Raw genomic sequence first — 22,833 nt, 5'->3', positions numbered from 1 at the left:
GCATGGTTCCTTGTTACCTCTATAATTATGCGGAAAATAAATGTTTCATTTTCTAAAAGATAACACATGAATTTATACATGCTTGCTTTTCACGTCCATGGCTGCTTGAAATTGCAAACGAATGACATTTCAACCTACTATAAATTTAAGCTGATACACTAAAACCTCCGTTTACGGAGTCTTTTTTAAGGCGTATTCAATTTACGTCCCTCTTTTTACGAAGTAAATTCCAAACAACCAGCTTTGTTTTGCGATTTTGGGAAACTAGGAAATGCTGTGAAATACCTTGCAATATGGGTACATATTTTTGGAATCAGGAAGACGTGTAGGGACCGGAAATCGATGTCTGACGCCATTTTAAAATTCAAGGTGGGCTGTTCCAGTTACAGAAAAACAGAAAAAAAATACTGTTAATAATTTAAAACCCGAGTGACGTGTAGGAACTGGAAATCCATGCCTGGCACCATTTTGAAATCCAATATGGCGGCTTCCGGTTTGAGAAAAATAGAAAAATACTGTTTAATGACCCAAAATTAGGGTATGTTTGGAATTGGGACGACGTGTACGGACCGGAAATGCATGGTCATTTTGAAATCCAATTCACCTCGATTCCAAAAATACCCATATTGTGGGGTATTTGACAGAATTCCAAGCATTTCTGTAACCGGAAGCCACCATATTTGATTCCTACACGTCACCCCGGTTCCCAAAATACCCATATTGTGGGGTATTTAACAGTATTTTACAGATTTTCTGAACCCGGAAGCCACCATCTTGAATTTCAAAATGGCGTCAGACATCGATTTCTGGTCCAGATTCCAAAATCACACACTAACCGGATGCCACAATTTTTGATTTCGAAATGGCGTCAGAAATGAATTTCCGGTTCCTACATATCAATCCGATTCCAAAATAACCAATATTGTGACAATATTTCAAAACCTTTTTTTACGAAGTAAATACCAAATAACGAGTTTTTTTACGCACTAATTCGATTTACGGACCCCCGGTTTGGTTCGTAAATGGAGGTTCGAGTGTATTTGTACACACTTTAAAACGAAAATAGTTGAACATATACCCATTTAACCCATTGAGAATGGCATATTTGTGAAATCGGTGACAGTTATTCTGAATCACCTTGTAGATCGTCCTCCTGCTACTTTAAAATCAAGGGGGAGGGGAAGAGATCTGTAGTTATCCTCTACGTCCTGCTGCTGCCTCAAATTCTCCCGAAAAATCATCTAGTACCTATGAATTAACTATAAAAACGCCATTTTGTTGCAGTTCAACCTCCAACCTGCTACTTCAAAATCTTTCAAAAAATCATCAAGTTTTTATAGACACCCCATCGCCCTGATGTTGGAGTTCAAACCGGAAAGGATCATTTCACCGAAGTTCATTTCACCGAAGTTCATTTCACCGAAGTTCATTTCACCGAAGTTCATTTCACCGAAGTTCATTTCACCGAAGTTCATTTCACCGAAGTTCATTTCACCGATGGCTTCTTTGCCGAAGGTTATGTAGTCAGAAGACATTTTGCCGCAAAAAATTACCCGTATGGGTCATTTCGTCAAATCAAGCTGAACATTGCATAGGACCTAAGTAACATTGACAGTAGGGTGTCCCAAAATTGCACTATGTCTGGAAATCTGGGGGCTCAACCTCCAAATAATAGCTAAGGGTGTTACAAACAAACTTTTGTATGGCGGCAACTCTGGGAAATGTTGTTTAGAGGTCGCCCCGTCGAGATTTTTGAAAAAAGTCCATTTTTCATAGCTACTATCCAATAAATATTTTTAGTTCTTTAAATTTCATTGAAATCTCACCCTTTTATATTTTTCGCAGATTCCTAAGGGTCAAAACTATAAGAAAAAAAAAATTGCCACGGCATGTTCTGTGTCCAATTTGTTAGTTAAAATTTTTCAAATTCTCTAAAATGATGTTTTTTGTTGAACATCACTGCATTCAATCATAGCGCTATTATCAATCAAATACAATAGATATATGGGAAATTTTATAAGCAAAAACTTTGTCTAAGATACTTTAACTGCATTTTTAACCGTTAAAAAGTTATTCGTGATTTACTGTGGAAAGAAAAGTTCAGAATTTCAATACTTGCAGTAGGGTAAACGCTCCTATAGTTGCGGTACGTTAGAAGCGTTAGGTTCCTATAGTTGTGTATGGAGACTCCGTACAAAACTATAGGAACCTAACGCTTCTAACGTACCGCAACTATAGGAGCGTTTCCCCTATGTCCACCAGCAAATCAAACTATCATTGAAATCGATAAATACAAATCACCTACTTTGTTGCAAATCACTTGATAACATTTGTTTTGAAGTTTCTAGAATTCAATAGGAGGATATATGAGCGGAGAGAGATCACACAATTTATTAGTTGTTCATTTGATTTCCGTAGCAAGCAGAACCAAAAAAGAAATTCATGTCACCAAAAACCAAGCTCAAGTCGGATCTCATCACCGGTATTGCGGGGAAGCATTTGCCCAGAAACCATTTGTCGTCGGAGTTGAACATCATCAGGTTCTTTCGATTCAAGCATGAAACCCAACAACTTTCAATTGGATAAAGCATGCAAGTTGTGGCTACCAAAGCTGTGGAGATTTGGAATTAAGCCGGACTTTCGCACCAGCTCAAGCGGAACGTTGTTAGGAGGGTTGCCAAGCTCGTTGTGACATGGCAACGCCAAAGTAAGGCCTTCAAGAAGAAACATCAGAGCTATTGCCAGCTTTGAAGATGTGTAGGATGCGGTTAAGTTACTTCTTCAACATAAGCGTGAACCCCACTTTTGATGATTGAATGCAGTGATGGACAACAAAAAACATCATTTTAGAGAATTTGAAAAATTTTAACTAACAAATTGGACATAGAACATGCCGTAGCCATTTTTTCTTTTATAGTTTTGACCCTTGGAAATCTGCGAAAAATATAAAAGGGTGAAATTTCACTGAAATTTAAAGAACTAAAAATATTTATTGGATAATAGCTATGAAAAATGGACTTTTTCCAAAAATCTCGTCGGGGCGACCTCTAAACAACATTTCCCAGAATTGCCGCCATACAAAAGTTTGTTTGTAACAGCCTTAGCTATCATTTGGAGGGTGAGCCTCCAGATTTCCAAACATAGTGCAATTTTGGGACACCCTAATTGACAGGTTCTCTTCGTCGAATTTCTCCTTGTATTCGCACGGCCATGTAAAGACGTTCGCAGGTATTTTCAGCACACAGATCTATAAAAGAAGCTTTTATCTAGCATCTAATATGACAAACAAAACAAGGTTATGTGCTCAAGATATTAACGAAAGAGAAGGTCGACGAAGAGAATCGATCAATGTTACTTATAAGTATAGGACTATAGGACCTAATGCAATTTTCTGCTTGAAATGACGTTTCACTACCGTTGCACCGTTATTCAGCGATTTACAATTCGCGTACATATTTTTGATTTGAAGTAAGTATAAATCATTCAGTAAGGTTTTCCCATTGTTGATTTCAATGATCATTCAGGACAGAGAAAAATACTATTTTAGAATATTTATTAGGCCAGAAAAAATGGTATTTTTTTTCCAATATCTTGAGGGGGTGAATACCTAAGAAAAACTCGTATTACTTGTGGAGTTTAGAGAAAATCTCGAAATCTTTCAATGATTGTATTACGATTGTTCACCTGCTATCTCTTTTCTCTTTTCCTTCTTGATTATTTAAGGTTTCAAAGTAAATTCCAGTTCATTTTTAGTACCCAATAATCGGAAAATTTCTGATGCTTCTTCCCGGGAATTCATGAGGATCGGCTAATATTTTTGTATTGTGACCAGGGGTATTTTTTGAAAGTTATTGATTGCATTGTAAATGCCGATATATTTATAAAGCATTACATATGTTTCGCTAATATATTAAACAATTTTTACACCTACTAAGTTGAATAGAATGTATTTGCTTCGGATTTTTTAGACTTTCCCTGGAATATTTTGTTCGACATCCGCTAGAAGTTTTTTTGAGCTTGTTTGAAAAAACGTTTGATTTCTCTCAGAAGTTTCTTCCAACTTTTCCACTGAATTTTAATACGATGCTGATATGATGGAATTTCTTTAGACTAGTTTCCAGCAAGATAAACTATCTCTAAATTTGACTCCTCTCAAAATGAGTACACAGGTAAGATTTTAATGTGCATTGTGCTAAATGGAATATAAATAAACCGAAATTAAAGGAAAATGAATAAGTGCACAGTTTGACCAACTACTAACCATATGTGGCACCATATTTACACGCACACTACTCATCAAACCCACACCGACACAACACTACACACTGCCCTCCAATGCACACACAGCACAATGTTCGCACGTCCAGATTGTCTGTTTTGGATTTTTCTCTTTTTTGCCTTCTGATTTTATGTTTCTTCCGGCTCGAAATTTTTTTTTCTTACCTCTATCCACCCCCAACAGCAGGTTGATTCGGTACCGGTGGTAGAAGTTCCGTTCCGTCCGCAGCCCGTCCAGGGCCAGGTTCAAGTCTTTGCACAACCTCAGCCACAACCACAACCACAAGCACCAGCACCAGCACAATCACAAGCTACCTCTTCATCCTTTGCCGGCGGCATGACCACACCGAATAATGTTATCGATAACTTTTTTATTCCACCCGGTCAGGGCGGACTTCCGGCCAATCCGAACGCGAGCCCCTTCGTTGGCCTGTTCAACCAAATCGGTAACAAGCTGGCGACCACGGCCGATGTCATTGCCGGAATGCTCCGGAGAACTGTAGATGTGCTCGTTTCGACGCACCTCCAGACCCACCAACAACAGCAGCGACCAATCAGAAGCAATTGATGAAAGCCAGAGGAGTGAGGAGCAGCTGAAGGAGGATACGTGATTCTTGCCGTTTTAGGCATTAAAAATGAACAACAGAAGCAGCAAGTTTATTACATTTATACATACTCTATCTGATAACTTATAATCACTGAATAATTATAGTGTTTGTGTTGACATAAGAGCTAGAGAAATCGCATTTGAATACTCCTCAGAGCGGTACAAAAATGTAAAGAAATTAGTGAATGCGTTTTGCTTTTGCCGAAAGATTTAGTTTAAAATTGGCTTTTTAGTGGAAGTTGAATCAAAATTTGTGCTTGAATTTTCTCGTAGGAAAATTAAGTTACAGAAATGCAGCTACTTTATCTAGTGATAAAACCGAGGAAAGAATTGATAGAAAAGTTGATATAGGGCAGGATTGTTTCCACTCATTTTTAAGTATAATTTTTTTCCGATTTATGAAACCATTAGGTGTTATAATGATATCTTGTACTTTTAAATTACAAGAAGAGGTTGTATAATATGTGTTTACCACATCAAGCCTGTATATTTACCTTTCATAAAGTCACAAGCAGCGATTTTATGATACATAAAATCGCAGATTGTGACTCGCTGAAAGCAAAAATGACAGGTTTTATGAGTCAAATGCATGCTTTTCAATCCAATCTTTTAATTTACAAGTACAAATATCATTATAATTTCAATATATACTATAGAATAATACAAAAAATATTATTATTATAATTATATAAAACGAGATCATAACTCCGAAAATATTTTATATTTTAAAGTGACGTGCAAGCAACTCTGTATTACAGGGTTGTGAAAATTGAAAGACAGAGTTACGCTGAATATGTTAAATAAGTATGAACGAAGCGTACATTTTTAATCGATTGGTTTAGTAAAGATTTTCTTATTATAAAATATCAATTTGAAATGTTTTTTTTTTTTGCTGGGAATCCGAAATCACAGTATGTACTGAGGAAAAAATGTATTTCCTTATCACCCTTTTCGCAATCACGGTAGTCCTAATTGGTATCTTTTCAAGCGAAATCTTGTTGTCGGAAAATAGGTCTCTTCCAGGAAATTCCCTCCTCCCCATTGGTTCATTATTCGGCACGGTGAAAGTATCGACTCAAAATTAATTTAGGAAATTTCCCCTTTGTGTTGGTGTTTTGCCTTTGAGTAAAACACAAATCCCTGGAAACCTATTACATATACGTAATGGTGCAAAGCAAAATCTTCAATCATGTTGCTGCTGAATAAGTCCATTCTTCCACGAAATGCAGAAAAATCAGAACGGATGATTAGACCTGTGCGTTGATCAAAATATTTTCGGCGACGGCGTGATATGTTGTTTTCTGCCGGCGGCGGTGGGGTGGCGGCGTCACACCGTTTACTTTAGGCAGCGGCTGCGTGGCGGCGTTGGTCGGCGTGAGTTTATTTTTTTATGATTAAGAAAAAAAAAACTTTCTAAACCAATCGCACATGGAAAAAAATGCTACCCACATTTGAGTTCAAAAATTACTCAAAATTACTCAAACTTAGGTCACTCATAGTATGAGTAAATTTCCCGACACTTTACCGGGAAAAACTTTTCGAATATGGGAAATTTTTTAAGAAAATTCTACACAGGTTAGAAGTGTAATAGTGGACAGACTAAAACCACAATCAGTTTTCCTCATATTCGAGAAGTTTTCCGTCGGAAAATTGACGCATTCTATGAGTGACCTATGTTTTCAAAAATTTGAGTAACCTGAACTCAAATATGAGTAACTCTTACTCAATTTTGAGGCGTTTTTATTGACCGTGCATGCGGAATTTCTTTAGAAAAGTATGTCAAGTGCTTGTTAAAATTGCAGGGGTTGGTGTCATATTGCAAAGTGTTACAACCCTTTTATTAAGTATAAGAAAAGTACGTTATGTAGGGTTGGATAGTATTTAAAAGCAATCTGTTGCATTGCGGAACATTGTAATGGGCCCTAGGAATTCTTTCATTTATTGAGCATTACACGTTATTAATATGTTGATAGCAATAAATTATATGCTTTTATTACTCTGATACATATTTGAGTTCACACCCATTGTAGTCATATCACTTTTTGTTTATGTATTTGAAGATGATATCTTTCGGATGTACGTAGAATCCTGTAATACTTGTAAGAGTTTAAAAAAAAAAAGTCAAATATCAACGTGTTGTTAATAATAGCCACTTATGGGTAGAACAATCACTCACAGCATGTCGTTTAAGTATTTAGGTGTCTGGTTCGATTCCAACTGCACTTGGGGAAAACACATAGCGTATCTGAGGCAGAGATGCCAACAGCGAATCAATTTCCTTCGTTCCATTACCGACACTTCATGGGGAGCCCATCCGGAAGATCTGATAAGACTCTACAAGACCACCATTCTCTCGATTTTGGAGTACGGTAGCTTTTGCTTTCAATCGGCGGCGGGGACGCACATATTGAAGCTCCAAAGGATTCAATATCGTTGCATTCGAATTGCGCTAGGTTGTATGCAATCGACGCATACCATGAGTCTTGAAGTTCTTGCGGGCGTCCTCCCCTTAACAAATCGGTTTGCGGATTTATCGTTCCGGTTCCTTATCCGCTGTGAAGTCATGAACCCGCTGGTGATCGAGAACTTTGAGAAGCTGCTAGAGCGGAATCCTCAAACACGATTCATGAGCTTGTACTATGAGTACATGACTCTGGACATCGGCCCTTCCTCGTTCAACCCCAATCGCGCTGTCTCCCATCATTTCAGTTGTTCTTCCGTGAGATTCGATCTCACAATGAGGCAGGAGATTCAAGGAATTCCAGAGCCTCACCGTTCCCTGATTGTCCCAACTATTTTTGCGAACAAATACCGCCACGTCCCCACCGAGAAGAGATTTTTCAAAGATGGGTCGGTATAAATGCTTCCACTGGTTTTGGAGTATTCCACGATCTTCATAGCGCCTTATACAAGCTTCAAAAGCCGTGTTCGGTATACGTTGCTGAACTAGCAGCTATATCGTACACGTTAGAGCGTATTGCCTCACTTCCACCTGACCATTATTTCATTTTTACGGATAGCCTAAGCTCCCTGGAGGCTATGCGTGCAATGAGGCCGATGAAGCACTCGGCGTGTTTCCTCCAGGAAATACGATCGTCATTGAGTGCTTTATCAAACAGCTCGCATGTCATAACCTTGGTATGGGTCCCTTCTCATTGCTCTATCCCGGGCAATGAGAAAGCGGACTCGCTGGCCAAGGTGGGCGCTATGGAAGGCGATATTTACGAGCGACAAATCGCCTACCACGAATTTTTCACGATTTCTCGTCAGCAAGTCCTCGCCAACTGGCAACAAAAGTGGAATGATGGTGATCTGGGAAGATGGCTACATTGTATTGTCCCACAGATGTCGATCAAACCCTGGTTCAAAGGGTTGGATATGAGTCGTGATTTTATTCGTGTAATGTTCAGGCTCATGTCCAATCACTGTTCGTTAAACGCCCACCTCTTCCGTATTACGCTTGCCGACAGCAACTTGTGCACCTGTGGAAATGGTTTTCACGACATCGAGCATGTTGTTTGGTCCTGCTCCTTGCATCATGAGGCGAGATTCGTTCTGTGTGATTCCCTTAGGGTCCGAGGAAAACAACCCTTTAAGCCAATTAGAGACGTCTTGGCTTGCCCAGATATCGACTTAATGAAGCTTTTTTTCCTCTGTTCGGGACCTAACACTACTGCGACCAGTAAATTGATCTATTGTAGTATATCCCGTGTCCTTAGTTTAGTGCATGTCGTATTACTCCATCACTATTGAGAAATGATGAAGCATTCGATTTTTTTACAGTTGCCACTCTTGCATTTATCGCAAGGATCCGAGTCTAATTGAAAGGTCCCGCTATTTATACCCTTCGGAGTGTTGAAACACCCTCCAAAGGCGTGGCCCTTTGTCAGTCAAAATTGGATTCCTTAGTAACAAAATTAAGGTATGACTCCGATAATGACCATGCATCAAAACCCTAGTCTTAACCACTTCAAACTAGGGAACAACGAAGAGAAGCTTAGGAATCACATAGATGAAGACAACTAACTCATTTTTTTGCCTTGTTTCAAGATCATCCTCGGTAGACAAAGCCGAGTCTTGTCACTATCAACAAGGCATAAAAAGTAACAAGGACTAAGATGTGTTCCTTTTATTACTGAAAAATCCTGTTCCCCTAGTTTGAAGTAGTCAGGAACTAGGGAACAACGGATAGAAGATTAGGAATCACATAGATGAAGACAACTAACTCATTTTTTGCCTTGTTTCAAGATCATCCTTGGTAGACAAAGCCGAGTCTTGTCACTATCAACAAGGCATAAAAAGTAACAAGGACTAAGATGTGTTCCTTGGATTACTGAAAAATTCTGTTCCCCTAGTTTGAAGTAGTCGGGACTAGGAATCGGTGGTAGATCTTACATCCCGTAACGTACCACGAAAAGGTGATCTACCCACGTTACGGGGCAATGATGAAGCTTATTTACGACTTTCTTAAAGCTGTTGATGTATGTGTTTAATGTTTTGTGTTTTAGTCATCCTTTACGTTTAAGTTTTAAATTAGTTCAAAATGCTTTCCCTTGTCCTCCCTCCAAATGATCAATAAATGTTACCCCTAATCTCGAGTAAACCGCGAGTAATCTGCCCCCGTTCTACTAACATTAGTTCTAAGAAAATGATATTCACACACAATCATGTAAACAATATTCGGCTCCGCAAAGCTAACGCATTTGAGCCTTGACAGCTAAATGGATAATAAAAAAATAGCCACTTATTCACCTTTATGCAACTAAATCCGATTCTCGTCAGTAAGCCAATGCTCACTGCAAAACTCTATTTTTGCAAATGCTGTAATTGTCATGAATAAAGATTGTTTTATCCACATTGTTAGGGTGGATGCCTAACCGACGTGCAGATACGGTCAGCCCAGCTATGTTAAAAATTGTCACTTGGCGTGTTGCTGGCGGGTACACACAATACCTTGCGGTTCGCAGCTTTCTAATTTTCCAAAAGCATAGAATATCTCCATCTACAACGTTGTTCGGGTATGACTTAATGCGCAGGATCTATAGGTGAGACAGAAGGAAACTCTAGTGTCTATCCAGTGTTTGCATCGGATCTAGAGAAAGAAAGAGTTAGCTAGTTTCCTTATGCCTCACCTTTAGATCTCGCTCATAGAGAAGAAACCACTAAACTGAAATTTTGGACGTTTGGTCAGCGCACCAAAACACTATCTCGAACAGGTGCGAGCAGGAGGAAAAATAATGATTCATCCGATTCATCCCTGTGTGCTAGATAGAGAAAGTGCGAACAAACGTCAAAAAACTAAATGACAGTCGCTGCCTCATATACGCTCCTTTGAGGTTACTCAAAAATCTCAAACTCATTTTCATAACTACTTTTGAAACGCCAAAGCATGAGTAGTTGTGATTTGTGAATTTGAGTAGCATTGACTCAACAATAAATAAAGGTGTATCTCAATTTAAAGTTTTCAGCCCATTTATTGACTCAAAACAAAAAAATAAAAAATAAATGGCGAAGTTTGCTTTTCCGTCGTAGAAGAAAATTTGAAAATTTCGAAAGAAATCATTCGAAAATGAAGCAAATTGCAGCCGCCGTGGATGTGGAAACGTCCCGCAATTGAGAGGTAATTGATTTGCATTCTGTTCGCTATAAAATATTTTTTTTTTCAGTTTTTGGTTTATTTGGTTAGAAAACAAAAGGAAAGAAACGAAATGTTTGCCAATTTGTGCATTTTTGACTCTTTTCCCTATATATTGGATTTAATGAAAATGAGTTGAAGTAAGTCATCAACAAATACCTGACCGTTTTACTCAAAATCTGAATCAAAATTCAGTTCTGGCTATGTTACTCTATTTAGAGTAGATCTGGTTTTAGACTGTTAGTTAAATTGAGTTGTTTTTCACTCAATTTTGAGTAATCACAAACGAGCATGCACACAAGTTCTAATTTTAACGCAGATTTTAATGCGTTCAAGATACATTTTACCGATAAGATGTTACGGATGTATCATCGGTGTGACACACAATTTATTCGGCGGCGTGAAACATTTACTGCGGTGGCGTGTGAAAAAAGTCGGTGACGTGTGAAAAAAAGTCGGCGGCGGCGGCGTGGCGGCGCACAGGTCTACGGATAATAAGAAATTGAAGCATAATCGTAAGTGCTGTACCGATTACACAAGTTTACAGCATTTTTGAACTCGGTAAGGTGATGATCATTTCCAATGCAAAATCCTACGCTGAATTCAATGCCGTGGTCAGAAAAAATTAAAGTAGAGCCATTTTTGAGATATACAAAAATTTTGATTTTTTGAATTTTGGACAAAAGTACGATTACTAAAATGTCAATATATTTGGAACTAAGGCACCAATTTTAAATCTTTTTTTTTTATGAAAATGAAGCTAAATAAATTTGCTATCGTTCACTGGAATATTATGTCTTAATTAAAAATTTAATTTTGAAGTCATTTAAAAATTTACAGCATTTTTTTTTATTTTTCCTGCGAATTTTCCATAAAAATCTTGTTTTAATCAACATTTTTAATGAGATAAAAATACTCTACATATCAATTTGATTAAGGCATATCAGGATTTAAAACCGAGTTGATACAAAAGAAATTTATTTAGGTTTTATTAAAAATGATTGAGAATCGAATGACTTTGTCTTCGATGTTTTGAACTTGTTTCTCGAATCAGAAACCAACAATAGTCACCCATCATTGCTTCATCCCAAAACCCTTGGTAACGACGTTCCATCATCTTCATTTGTTGGTGAAAACGTTCGCCGTGCTCATCACTCTCGTCACCAAGATTTTCCGGGAAAAAATCCATGTGAGAATGTAGGAAATGTATCTTCAAAGACATATTCACACCTGTGTTCAGTGAAATAAAAGGATTTGAAATTAATTATATGTAACAAACACAATATTTTTGATTTATACCTATTTTCTCATAATTTTTGAGCAATTCATCGACGGCTTCCTCGTAATCTGGGCTTCTGAAATTTCCTAAAAAGGTTGTGACAACACGCTGGAACGATTTCCACGCTTCTACCTCATCTGGTGTCAAAACTGTATTGAATGCGGAATCATTGAGCAGTTTTTTGATCTGTGGGCCAACAAATACACCTTCCTTTATCTTTGCGTCAGATAAATTTGGAAATACTGATTTCAAGTACTGGAATGCCGGCCCTTTTTTTTGCAACGCTTTGACGAAATTTTTGAATTGCCCAAGTTTTATATGTAGTGGTGGAAGTATTATGCGTTCTTTTACCACAAGAGGATCATTTTTAACGTTGTCTTTACCAATTGTGAAATTATCCCGTTTTGGCCAATCTTTTCGGACGTAGTGTTCCTTACAAGCTCGACTGTCCCATTTACACAAAAAACACATATATTTTGTGTATCCCTGTTGCAATCCAGTCAACATGGCAACCACTTTATGATCGGAACAAATTTTTCAATTGAATCAACAATCAACAATTTATCAAATTGAGCAATAGAGCCATTGATTCATACGTTTCCTTCATATTAACGGCATGAGCTAATGGAATAGAAGGTTTCTCATTCCCTTGATGCAGTAAAACGGCTTTCAAGCTCAACTTGCTGCTATCGATGAATAAACGCCATTCAGCTGGATCATATTGCTCACCAAACTCTTCAAACAAGCCGTTTACGGCATGGCAAAAACATGCCTTGTCCTTTGTAGAATAATATTTGTCAAATTTCTTGTGACGATTCCTGTGACAAGAAATTTTGACCTCCTTGCTCAGCATGTTGTGTTCTTTCAAGCGTGATGCCAGCAATTCGGATTTCTTCTTCGATAAGTCGAGATCTCGCACCAAATCATTAAATTCGGATTGTGTAAACAGTTTTGGGTTTCTTTCCAATTCCACCTCGAAGTCTTCCTCGCATTCTTTCTTGAATTCCTCCTCACTTTTTGTAACGGTCGATTCAACAGAGGGCGCTCGTTTCCGCTTTGGATAAACAGGATACGGGACCGAACTTGAATGTGGAACAGGTTTTGTCATAGAAGCCACTTGTGGATACTCAACTGTTTTGTGACGTCCTTGTTGCTTAACTTTTGTCAAGCAGAAATAACAATCCGTTGCATGACAAAACGGTTGACGCCATATGGTGGGCATGTCAAAGGACAAATAGCGACTGACAGATAACAAATAAGTGAGTTAGTAAGTAAGACATTAACACTTATCAAAAATAGATGAAGTAAGATAATGTCGATCAGGAAAGAACAAAGCACTACCATGCTGTACATAAATTGCTTATATGAAAGTTATTCAAAAAATCAATTTACCTTGTGCCTGACATCCACCTAGCCAAGCACGTTTTGCACGAACTACATAATACTTTTGGAATCCACGGTTCGTCAAAGTCTCCAGGATCAATTTTAAAATAAAGCCTTATGCAGTTTGCAACGAAGCAGTGAAATTGACCGATTTTGTAAATATATAGTTGCCACACGCGTAACAAAACTTTTGAGGATCATTTTTACACTTGAATTCACGTTTTGTCGTATACATCGTTAAGCAATGTTAAAGAAAGAAAGCTGTCAAATTGAGTTGGTTGCGTTAGGTTCTCGCCGAGCGGTCTCACAAACACTAGCGTAAATTATATTGTTGAAAATATCCCATTTAATTTTGCGTGACAGCTGGTAGTGTTAGTGAAATGTACCGTATGCGTACACGTCCGCAGAAAGGCTTACTGGAAGTGGTGCTTGAACCTAGGAGCGGGACAACGGCCAATCTTGGAACATTTAATTTCCATGATTTTACAAAAAATTTCATAACTTCGACAATTTCCAACCGATTTCATCCATTAAAGGCTCATTTTCTCCAGTTTTTAATGGACGTTAAGAATAAATTATGGAATGATTTTTTGAATCTTTTTATCCCATTAAAAATGTGGATTAAAACAAGATTTTTATGGAAAATTCGCAGGAAAAATAAAAAAAAGTGTTGTAAATTTTTAAATGACTTCAAAATTAAATTTTTAATTAAAACATAATATTCTAGTGAACGATAGCTTCATTATTATAAAAAAAGATTTAAAATTGGTGCACTAGTTCCAAAGATATTGACATTTTAGTAATCGTACTTTTGTCCAAAATTCAAAAAATCAAAATTTTTGTATATCTCAAAAATGGCTCTAGTTTTATTTTTTCTGACCACGGCATTGAATTCAGCGTAGGATTTTGCATTAGAAACGTTGGTCAACCACTAAAGTTCACACTTTTTATGTTGTTTTGTAAACTAGTGTTATTCGGCCTCCGTTCGATTCAGCCGCCATAATATCTCGATTATACGTACTTTGATTTTACGCACATTTTACTTCGAATTTTTTCTTTTAAATTTGGCTTAATTAAAATGTTGTGAAGTGTGTTTAAATGCTTAAAAAAGTATTTATAAACGTTGAACACGAAGGCATCCCGACATGAACATCTTGTTGGGGTTTAAAAATGCGGTTTATTTTTCATCGTTCAATTTAACAGCTATACATTAATAGGTATTATGCTTATTGTAAGACCATTGTTTCAGCCTACCTTCTTACCATAGATCATTGCTCGAACTTTTCTTCGTACTACTTGCTACTCGTCTTTTTACTATTGAGCTTAGTTTCAATTTAGTTATTTTACCGTATCAATCATTTCAAAATGTTGCGACCGTACCAAACAAATTCTAAGCTGCATAAGTTCAAAACATTTTTGGCAAGCTCTACCGAATTGCGAATCACTTCTGCGTAAGCTCCGTAGACGTAGGCGCGTTGAATCCGACAGCCGCGAAAATTTAAACATGCATCGATGCGTCAATACCACATAAGAAAAGATCGATTTTACAGTCACGTAGGGTTTAATTCATAGATTAACATTGACTGCTGTCTACAAATGTAAGTACTTGAACATTAAGACATAAGTTAACTCAAATGCTAACTTCAGAGATTTTGCGTATTGAGAGAACAATATAGTAATCGAGTACAATAAACTCAGCGGAAAACAATGTCTTTCACATATGTACCTCTACTTTCACTTATTTCCTAAACTATTCCTCTCCTTGTTAATTTGCTAAATGCTATTGTTTTGCTTGCGTTTTCTTATTGAAGTTCAAGACTAAATAGGAAGATTTATTCTACAACTTTAAAGGTTAGTTGCCTCCCTAAGCGGACCCCCCGCATCCTAATTCTTTTGTTGATCTACTTAATATCATTATACTTTCTGAATTTTCTTATTTAAATTCGTTTGATGATTATGATATCCCATTAGTCTAATTTAATAAATAATTGAAATCTCTAATTCACCTAATCAATCATAATCCATGCTTTATTAAGTACCTGCACTTGTGCTTGTAATCTAAAATTAAACGTGTTGCAAGTACTTTTGATTTTGACCTATACCTATTTATTATATCTTAGTTCGACCCAAGTGACACCTTCAAGTTACTAAAATGCTTCACTTTGAAGTTAGTTTCCTAGCTGATTTTTAAATTATATAAGGTATATGCTCAACTATGCTCACACGCTTCCACTATGTCGAACCACAAAAATAAGTATAAGTATGTCACGCCACAGTGGAAATCCCGAACCATAGTTCAAACACTAATCCCAAATCAAAATCAAGCACATATAAGATTAGTTACAATACCATATACAAAAATGGTGTTTAACATTGTTCCCTGAATAATACTTCAATGAAAACATCAATGAAAGCTTGTCACGCAAATATAAGGAGCACTGTTGGGCACTTTCTGAAATATTTCAATGGTATAACTCCCTTGCAAACCCAAATAAATCTAACAGCAAAAAAAAAATAAGAGTGATTTGCGTGATATACGTAAGCGTACTACAACGCGGCTTTCAAACAAAGGAGTAACAAGTGTGATACTATCACTGCTAGACTAGATCTTTGGTTCTCTCCTGCAGAGGTTCATTAGAGAGGGGAAGCTTAGTAATCCCCATTGCCTGCATATGGCGCCATTCTATCGCGGCATGAGTCAGCAACGCCGGCCATAAACCTACCGTCTCCAACACTCCACTATAAAGCATGAAATTAAGCCCGCCCACCAGCATAAAGGTGCAAAAAACTAGCCAAGGGGAGGGAATTAAAAGAAGTTTTAAGCACTTAAAAAGATGATCTTAGAATTTTTTAAAATAATACAAACTTCAGCAAAGTCTTGTAATTTTCGAAGAACTTCGGTGAGCTTCAGAAAATTTGATTGCATTCAAAGATATTCACAAAGCCACACATAATTTAAAAAAAATCTCAGTGGTTCTGCTTTTGTTCGATTTTTTCTAGAATTCGATAAGATTTTGAAAGGTTTGTAGATCATCTCTGACAATCATTGAATATTTATGATTTTGCTGAATTTTTGATTTTTTTTTTCAAAACTAGTGAAATACACAGAATTTGAGTGAAACATGATGAACATTTCTGAAGTTCTCAGGCAGTGTTGGAAAAATCATTTTCAAAAAAAGTTCTATCACAGCTCATTGCAGAGATAAATCCCAAAGGAACTTCTCACAAAAAGTTCGCGAACGAGAGATGATAAAAAGTTCATGAAAGCGTAGAGCGAGAGAAATTTTCATTTCGTATCGCGAAAGATCTTTCGTCTCTCCATCTCACATCATTTCACACGTACTCGTGATTCGAACCAACCAAATATCCCCTCAGCTTTGTTCTTTTCTTTCCAGCGAGTAAAGGTAGGCGATGATCACGCGAGAGTGTCTGTTTGTTTTCTTCTCGTTCTCCGATATTTTTCGCATCCTTCACATTAAATACCATTTCCAGAGAACTTTGAGATTTGGGCGTAATTGCTTTTGTAAACAAACACGTCATTCAGCGATTTCTCACGAATCAAAGCACAATCTAGCGAACTATACTATACCAAATGAATCATTCCTCTACCTGTCTGTGTTGTTAGTTTTTTAGATTGAACTTTAATTCACGAGAAATCGGCGAATTAAGTGTGTGTTTACAAAAGAAATTACGCCCTAATCTCAAAGTTTTCCGGATTTATTTATAGGGGAATTTACGTATTCTCGTCAATCTAAGCAGCGTCCGCACTTTTATTAGCATTTTCACAGCGTCACGCACATATATGACGTGTCTGTTTGTTTCAATTCATCTGCTGCTTGCTTCTCTATCCATTCCAATCGACAGAATTCTTCAAAACTGTTTGAAAGCGTTTTTACAACGCTCTAAACTTCTCAGGTGAGTGTGACTATTGTCGGCAGCCTCTTTTTCTTCGGCAACCTTCCCATTAGAACTGCGTGTTAACCAGCTGTTCTATTATCGGCAACTCGAAATCAGCCCCATTTTGTATTACGTATGCTTCATTTGAAGAAAAATCTGGCATAAAAGGATTGCTCGGTCCTACACATATAATCAGATTGAAGCTGAAAGACTAAAGAATCATTTGGATACATTCAGGGAAGTGTGTTGATGGTAAAACATAGTGAAATTAACGTTTAAATTTTGATTGCCGAAAACAGTCAATGGGTGCCGAAGCCGACATTTACCCTAGTTTTAGTTCTCAATGCAACCAGCTAATAGTAGATACTTGTCTAATCTTTGCTGACCAAATCATCATTTGTGGCTGTACTCTTCGACAAGAAGAACTATGCTATTAGTGCGAAGTACAGTTAGACCACTGAGATTGGCGCTTAGAAATGTTTAGTGTTAGCTAGCAAGCATTCTGTTGATTAGTCTTACTGCATTGAGAACATGCTTATTAGGGTGGTTCAAAATATCGGCTTTGCTTCACTAATTTCAATCGATTTTTAATCAGGTCCAGATAATTCTCCCAAAATTTTAGCTTATTGGGTTGTGATCTCATTCAGCTACATTTTTTTTTTCTAAAGACCACTTTTTAATTTAACGTTGAGGTAATTAGTTATTAATTGATTTCTAATCTGCTAACTTTCTGATTTGATCACTCGACTGCATTAGGTAGAGGACAGCAATGTAACCCAGTAGCTCGCCCGGTAGCTTGAATTTCCACACAACCTTGAATGAAAATATTAAATTTGCTGGTCACTGGTGCCATAAAGCTACTGTACCTTTTTTCATGGATCTCAAACTGCAAAAAAAAAATCTATTAAACATCGATTCTAAAAAAATAGTTTACTTGATAATTTTTATTCAGCAGGTGTATTCACTTGGGAATCTATCACTTCGCAAGTTGAAAGTATTTTGAGATTGTCTGTTAATTTCAAGTCTTGCAATACTTGTGGATGGAAAATTTAGATCGTTCTCAATCTGTCACTATATCAAAAGCTCAAGGTACATGGTACTTTGATTAATTTTGTGTTCATTTCCAGCCAACTGGTAATAATTTTTTGTTTTCTTTTTTTTCTGCCTATATTTTTTACAGTTTTAATGGACATTGAATAACCTGTTTAAATTTTTTATCATCCTAAATTGCACACTAAAAAGATGTTTTTGTCAGCAAATAAAGCGTTTTGAAGTTCAGCAGTGCAGCAGTCCCGCATACCTTATGGTTTTACATAGGGAGGGTCTTGACCCTTTCTAGTTTTACATTGTTTTACAGGATTCCCAGTCATGGGAGAGGACAGTAATAGCCAGTGCTGTAAATTTTCATATCATTCGATTGAAGATGAACCACTACAACCATTCAATCAATTCTGTGTAAACGAATTCTCACATGACCATAATTTGAAGAGCCCCTTTCTCATTCGAAGCTCATTGTCACTGTCAATTGAGTCACTAACACGACAGTGGAGTATGGAAGAAATCCAGGAAAATGGTCCCGAACAGACAAGTCGACCCGATGTCGGATCAATGTAAGGCTAATTTAAGGTCGATGTCGACCCAATGTCGTGCTAATGTCGGGTCAATTTTGGGTTTATGTCGGGTCAATGTCGGGTCAACATCGGGTTGGGGTTTGATAGAAGTCAGGTTGGTGTCGGGTTGGCTTAGCTTTTTCGCCGGAATGTCGACCAGAGCTCCGTTTGTGTGTAGGTTACACTCAATCGAATGATATATAGCGTTTCTCAAATGAGAATGATCCATGCCTTCGTCAAATGACTAAGCAACTGATATCACCCATTCGGAGGAGGTCCCCTTTGATAGCGAATAGCTACTTTTCTCATTTTCATCAAAAATGTTCAAATGATTTTGAGAATTTACAGCACTGGTCTGGACCCTTTCTAGTTTTACATTGTTTTACAGGATTCCCAGTCATGGGAGAGGACAGTAATAGCGGCTGTAATAGCACAGTGAAAAAGTTCACCACCACCTATATTCCCAACCATCCCCCTGCATATAATTATTGCATAAGAGCTTACAGGAACGATATTACGAACACTAGTGATGAGAGGAGCCATGCATTAACTGTATTTCGTGAAAATGAGGATACATTAGGCGCTCCTCCTTCCGCAACCCCCTATCCTGAGGAACAGTTTTAATATAAAAATTGCTAGTCACAAAATCTTACACTACCCTCCCCGTTCCTCGTTAATGTCGCGTTGACACTTGTGCTGATTCATTCATTTTTTTTGCCAGAAACCAATGCACCAATCAATCAGTTGCACAAAACTGTTCACATCATCCTGATAACGGCTACTTTAAACAACAGGCGCCAGTAGACAGCCAGGTACCAGACTTATCAGTCTTTAGAGATTGTATTGATTTACTCGGAATAGCTTTCTGTCTATAATCTTTCCCTTGTGAAATGTGCAGTGCAATTTTCAAGAACGAATGTGGTGTAAAGAGATAGAGAGAAAAAATGATCTGATATTTTTCGTATCCTCACGTTGGTGATTCGAGTTAAAAAAGTTCGCGATATCTCATTCTCTCATCCCAGAAAGTTCGCTCAGGAAATATTGGAGTGTGAAACTAGTGAGGGAAAGTTCCCAAGAGAAAACGTATCGCAAGCGAAAATGATATTTTGGTGAGAATTCCATCACTGTTCTCAGGTATGTTTTGAAGTCCACAGATGTAATTATTCCAAATACCATCTATTGACCAAATACCTGCATAACGTTCTCTTGATATTTTGTCCATTCTTCTGGATGATAAGTTTTTATTCTAAAGATTTCGTATTGTTCTACAAATCAAATCATGCATATAAAATATTCTTGCACGAGAGTCGGATTATCAAGAGTATTTCCAAGGAACTTCAACTGATCAAATAAGGGAAATGTTGGCTCCGGCAATACCTTTACTTATTATCGTCAGGGGGTAAACAACGTCCTTGAGAGCTCAATTCTGGCATGTGGATACATTGTGTTTTAGAGCATCTATTGGCCATTTTTGAGTGCTCTAGGACTTTGTTTGCCCCCCCCTGACGATAATAGGTTAAGGTATTGCCGAAGCCAACATTTCCCCTACCTGCATAATATGTTCAGGGTATTTTGGAAATTTTTCTGGTTGACGAGGAATTATTCTCTATTTTTCAATAGGACCAATCAGGTCTCTAAGATACCTTTTGAATATAAAGTTGGTTAATCAGGAACTATTCCATAAACTTTTAATTCATCAAATACCTGCATAATGTTCTCTGGGTATTTTGGTAATTCTTCTGATTGATTAGCAATTATTCTGCAGATTTCTAGCTATTGATAAAATCAAATCAATTATCTAAGATATTCTTGCACGAATGTAAGATTATCAGAAATTATTCCAAAGACTTTCAATTGATAAAATACCTGCATAATGGCTTCTTGATATGGTGGCAATTCTTCTTGAACAATTTCTCCCCAAATCAGTATTGTTACATGTGCATCAGTTCTGGTTTAAAAAATAAATTAATTGAAAATAAACTACATGCAAAGAACATATTCACATAATACTGAAAATCGTAATCAATTTACCCCCTGTTTACGGTGATTATTCCCTATGAAAACCATATTGTATTTGTGCTAGGAATTCTCCTTCGAAGTTACCCCACAAATTCTATTCACATTCTTCACAGAATTTCTTTTGAGCTATCTTAAGAACTAATTTTTTTGGGGGCTTTCCTTGAAATTACTGTTGAACTTTATTCGGGATTCGCTTCAGAATTCTTACAGCTCTAATACTCGCTATGAAACGCTAGAACATTCCTCTTGATTTCCTTGAAACATTTCGATGATTGTTTGTAATCACCTGAATTGTTCTCAATATTTCTTTGAGATTATCTTCAATGTTTTCTTCTCTCTGAATTCCATTGCTTTTTTGCTTTATACAATTTTAACTCCTCATAATTTTTAATATACGTATTTAAATTGTATTGTTAATTGTAGTTTATTTTTAAAAATCACCTAAGAATTTTACTCAGAATTGTCTTGAAATTCTCTGTGTAGTATTTCCTAAAGTTCCATGCAAACCCTTCGTAGGATCTGATTGGATTTCAAATTGTTCTGGATTCCCTTTGAATTCTTCCCAAATCAGGGTTATCTTGAATAACAAAAGGTTTCTAGTCATAGCTTCGATGGAATTTTCAACGAAGTACATTGAAAATCTCCCTCAAAATTGTGTTGAAATAATCATTATGATTTAAAATAAATGTTCCTTAGAGGTTCCGACCCAATGTTTCATTAGGATTTTTTCGTAACTTTGGGAGCCCTATCTACCAAAAAAAAAATAATAAAGCCAAAACCAAACACCCTGCATTCTGCCAACTGGCGAGCGATTGGTGACTATAAATGAAAATACATTCATTGTAGGCGATTTGTCGCTCGTAAATATCGGTTTCCATAGCGCCCACCTTAGCAAGTGAGTCCGCCATCTCATTGCCTGGAATCGAGTAATGAAATGGGACCCATGCAAACGTGATAACAAAAGAACGTAAAGATAAAGCACCTACAAGCCCTCGAAATTTCTTAAGCAAGTATTTTCATGAGTGCCTTACCGGCCTTATGGGGCGAATAGCAGCTACAGAACTGAGACTATCCGTAATTATGAAATAGTGAAAGCCAACATTGATCTCATCTTAGAATATTTACATAATTTCCGTCTTAATCTGGTAGACGTCTTGTCATAATTTAACTTTAATTTGTGTAATTTTAGTTATGCGTTGGTTGTAGACTAAGTGAAGTGCTAATTGATAGCTCCATTATTTGCAGGAAGTTATTCCACTTTTCACTGTACCTAGGTATTTGCTAAGCTGTCATTCATTTTTCCGGAAGTGGTTATCTGTTTAGTCACTTGAGAGAACTAACAGCAGATAAGTGGCTAATTTATCATAATTTGATTTAAATTTACAGGCAATATCGGAGACAGTACAATTATCAATTATCTTAGTCTGCTTAAAACGTGTGTATGGTTAGGGGCTATGAGTTACACCATGTGCATTTTTCCTTATCAAGCTTGCTTTAATACCTAACGTATGTTTTAATTTGAGCCCATTTGATTAATTTTAATTTGCCATTAATCAAAACAATATGCACCATAATTCAACTTCCATCTGTTCCGGAAGAAAGTCAATATTTCACAATGACTCGCACGTTCCATTTCCTCAGGAAAAATAGCATGAATATTTCAAATAGAACTAAAATTGACAGTCAGCATATTCTTTCCATGCCACGCCCAAGAACAGGGCCGTCTACAAAGACGGTGAGCTCTTGGCCATATCAATAATGTGTTCTACCAAACTCCCAGTCACGCCAGTCCGTCTTTTCAGTCCGAGTCAATATTTATTTATGATCCCGAAATAACTCCGCTCCATCCGGTGGCGCTCCAGAGCGGGCGCGTGAAATATTGCACCCCATTTACACAGCTTACAGGATTTGCACGTCGCCACGTTTTTCCTCCAAGAAGTCACGTATGAATTACTCATTTTATCGCTCAAAGAATGATGAATGAAGTGATGAAAGTATTTCCAATCAAATAAAAATGTGAAATAAATTATAATCATTCTGGAACATTGATTCACCATAAAAAAAATCAAACGTACCATAGTTTGCAATGCAGCTCAATTCGCTTGTTCAAAACGACCATTCGGAG

The 22,833-nt window shown here is 37.1% G+C and overlaps 1 protein-coding gene across 12 annotated transcripts in view; it reads left to right on the top strand.

Moving 5' to 3' along the window:
• The window catches only part of LOC135705705 (mucin-2-like), a 111,006-nt gene extending 105,337 nt beyond the window's left edge, over positions 1-5,669 (top strand). For 5 of the 12 annotated variants that reach the window (XM_065227527.1, XM_065227524.1, XM_065227528.1 and 2 more), the window contains exon 7: positions 4,463-5,668. In XM_065227527.1, coding sequence (XP_065083599.1) covers positions 4,463-4,846 — 384 coding nt within the window. In that variant the 3' untranslated portion in view covers positions 4,847-5,668. Of the gene's footprint in view, positions 1-4,462 lie in introns of all 12 variants that reach the window. The other 7 variants (XM_065227532.1, XM_065227534.1, XM_065227529.1 and 4 more) reach the window with 6 other exon arrangements.
• The last annotated feature ends 17,164 nt before the right edge of the window (positions 5,670-22,833 follow it).

Source organism: Ochlerotatus camptorhynchus, unplaced genomic scaffold (genome assembly GCF_037179485.1).
Source record: "Ochlerotatus camptorhynchus isolate MF236.1 unplaced genomic scaffold, CSIRO-AGI_Acam_v1.1 ptg000274l, whole genome shotgun sequence".
Taxonomy (NCBI): Eukaryota; Metazoa; Arthropoda; class Insecta; order Diptera; family Culicidae; genus Ochlerotatus; species Ochlerotatus camptorhynchus.
This window is presented reverse-complemented; position numbering and strand designations above follow the sequence as displayed.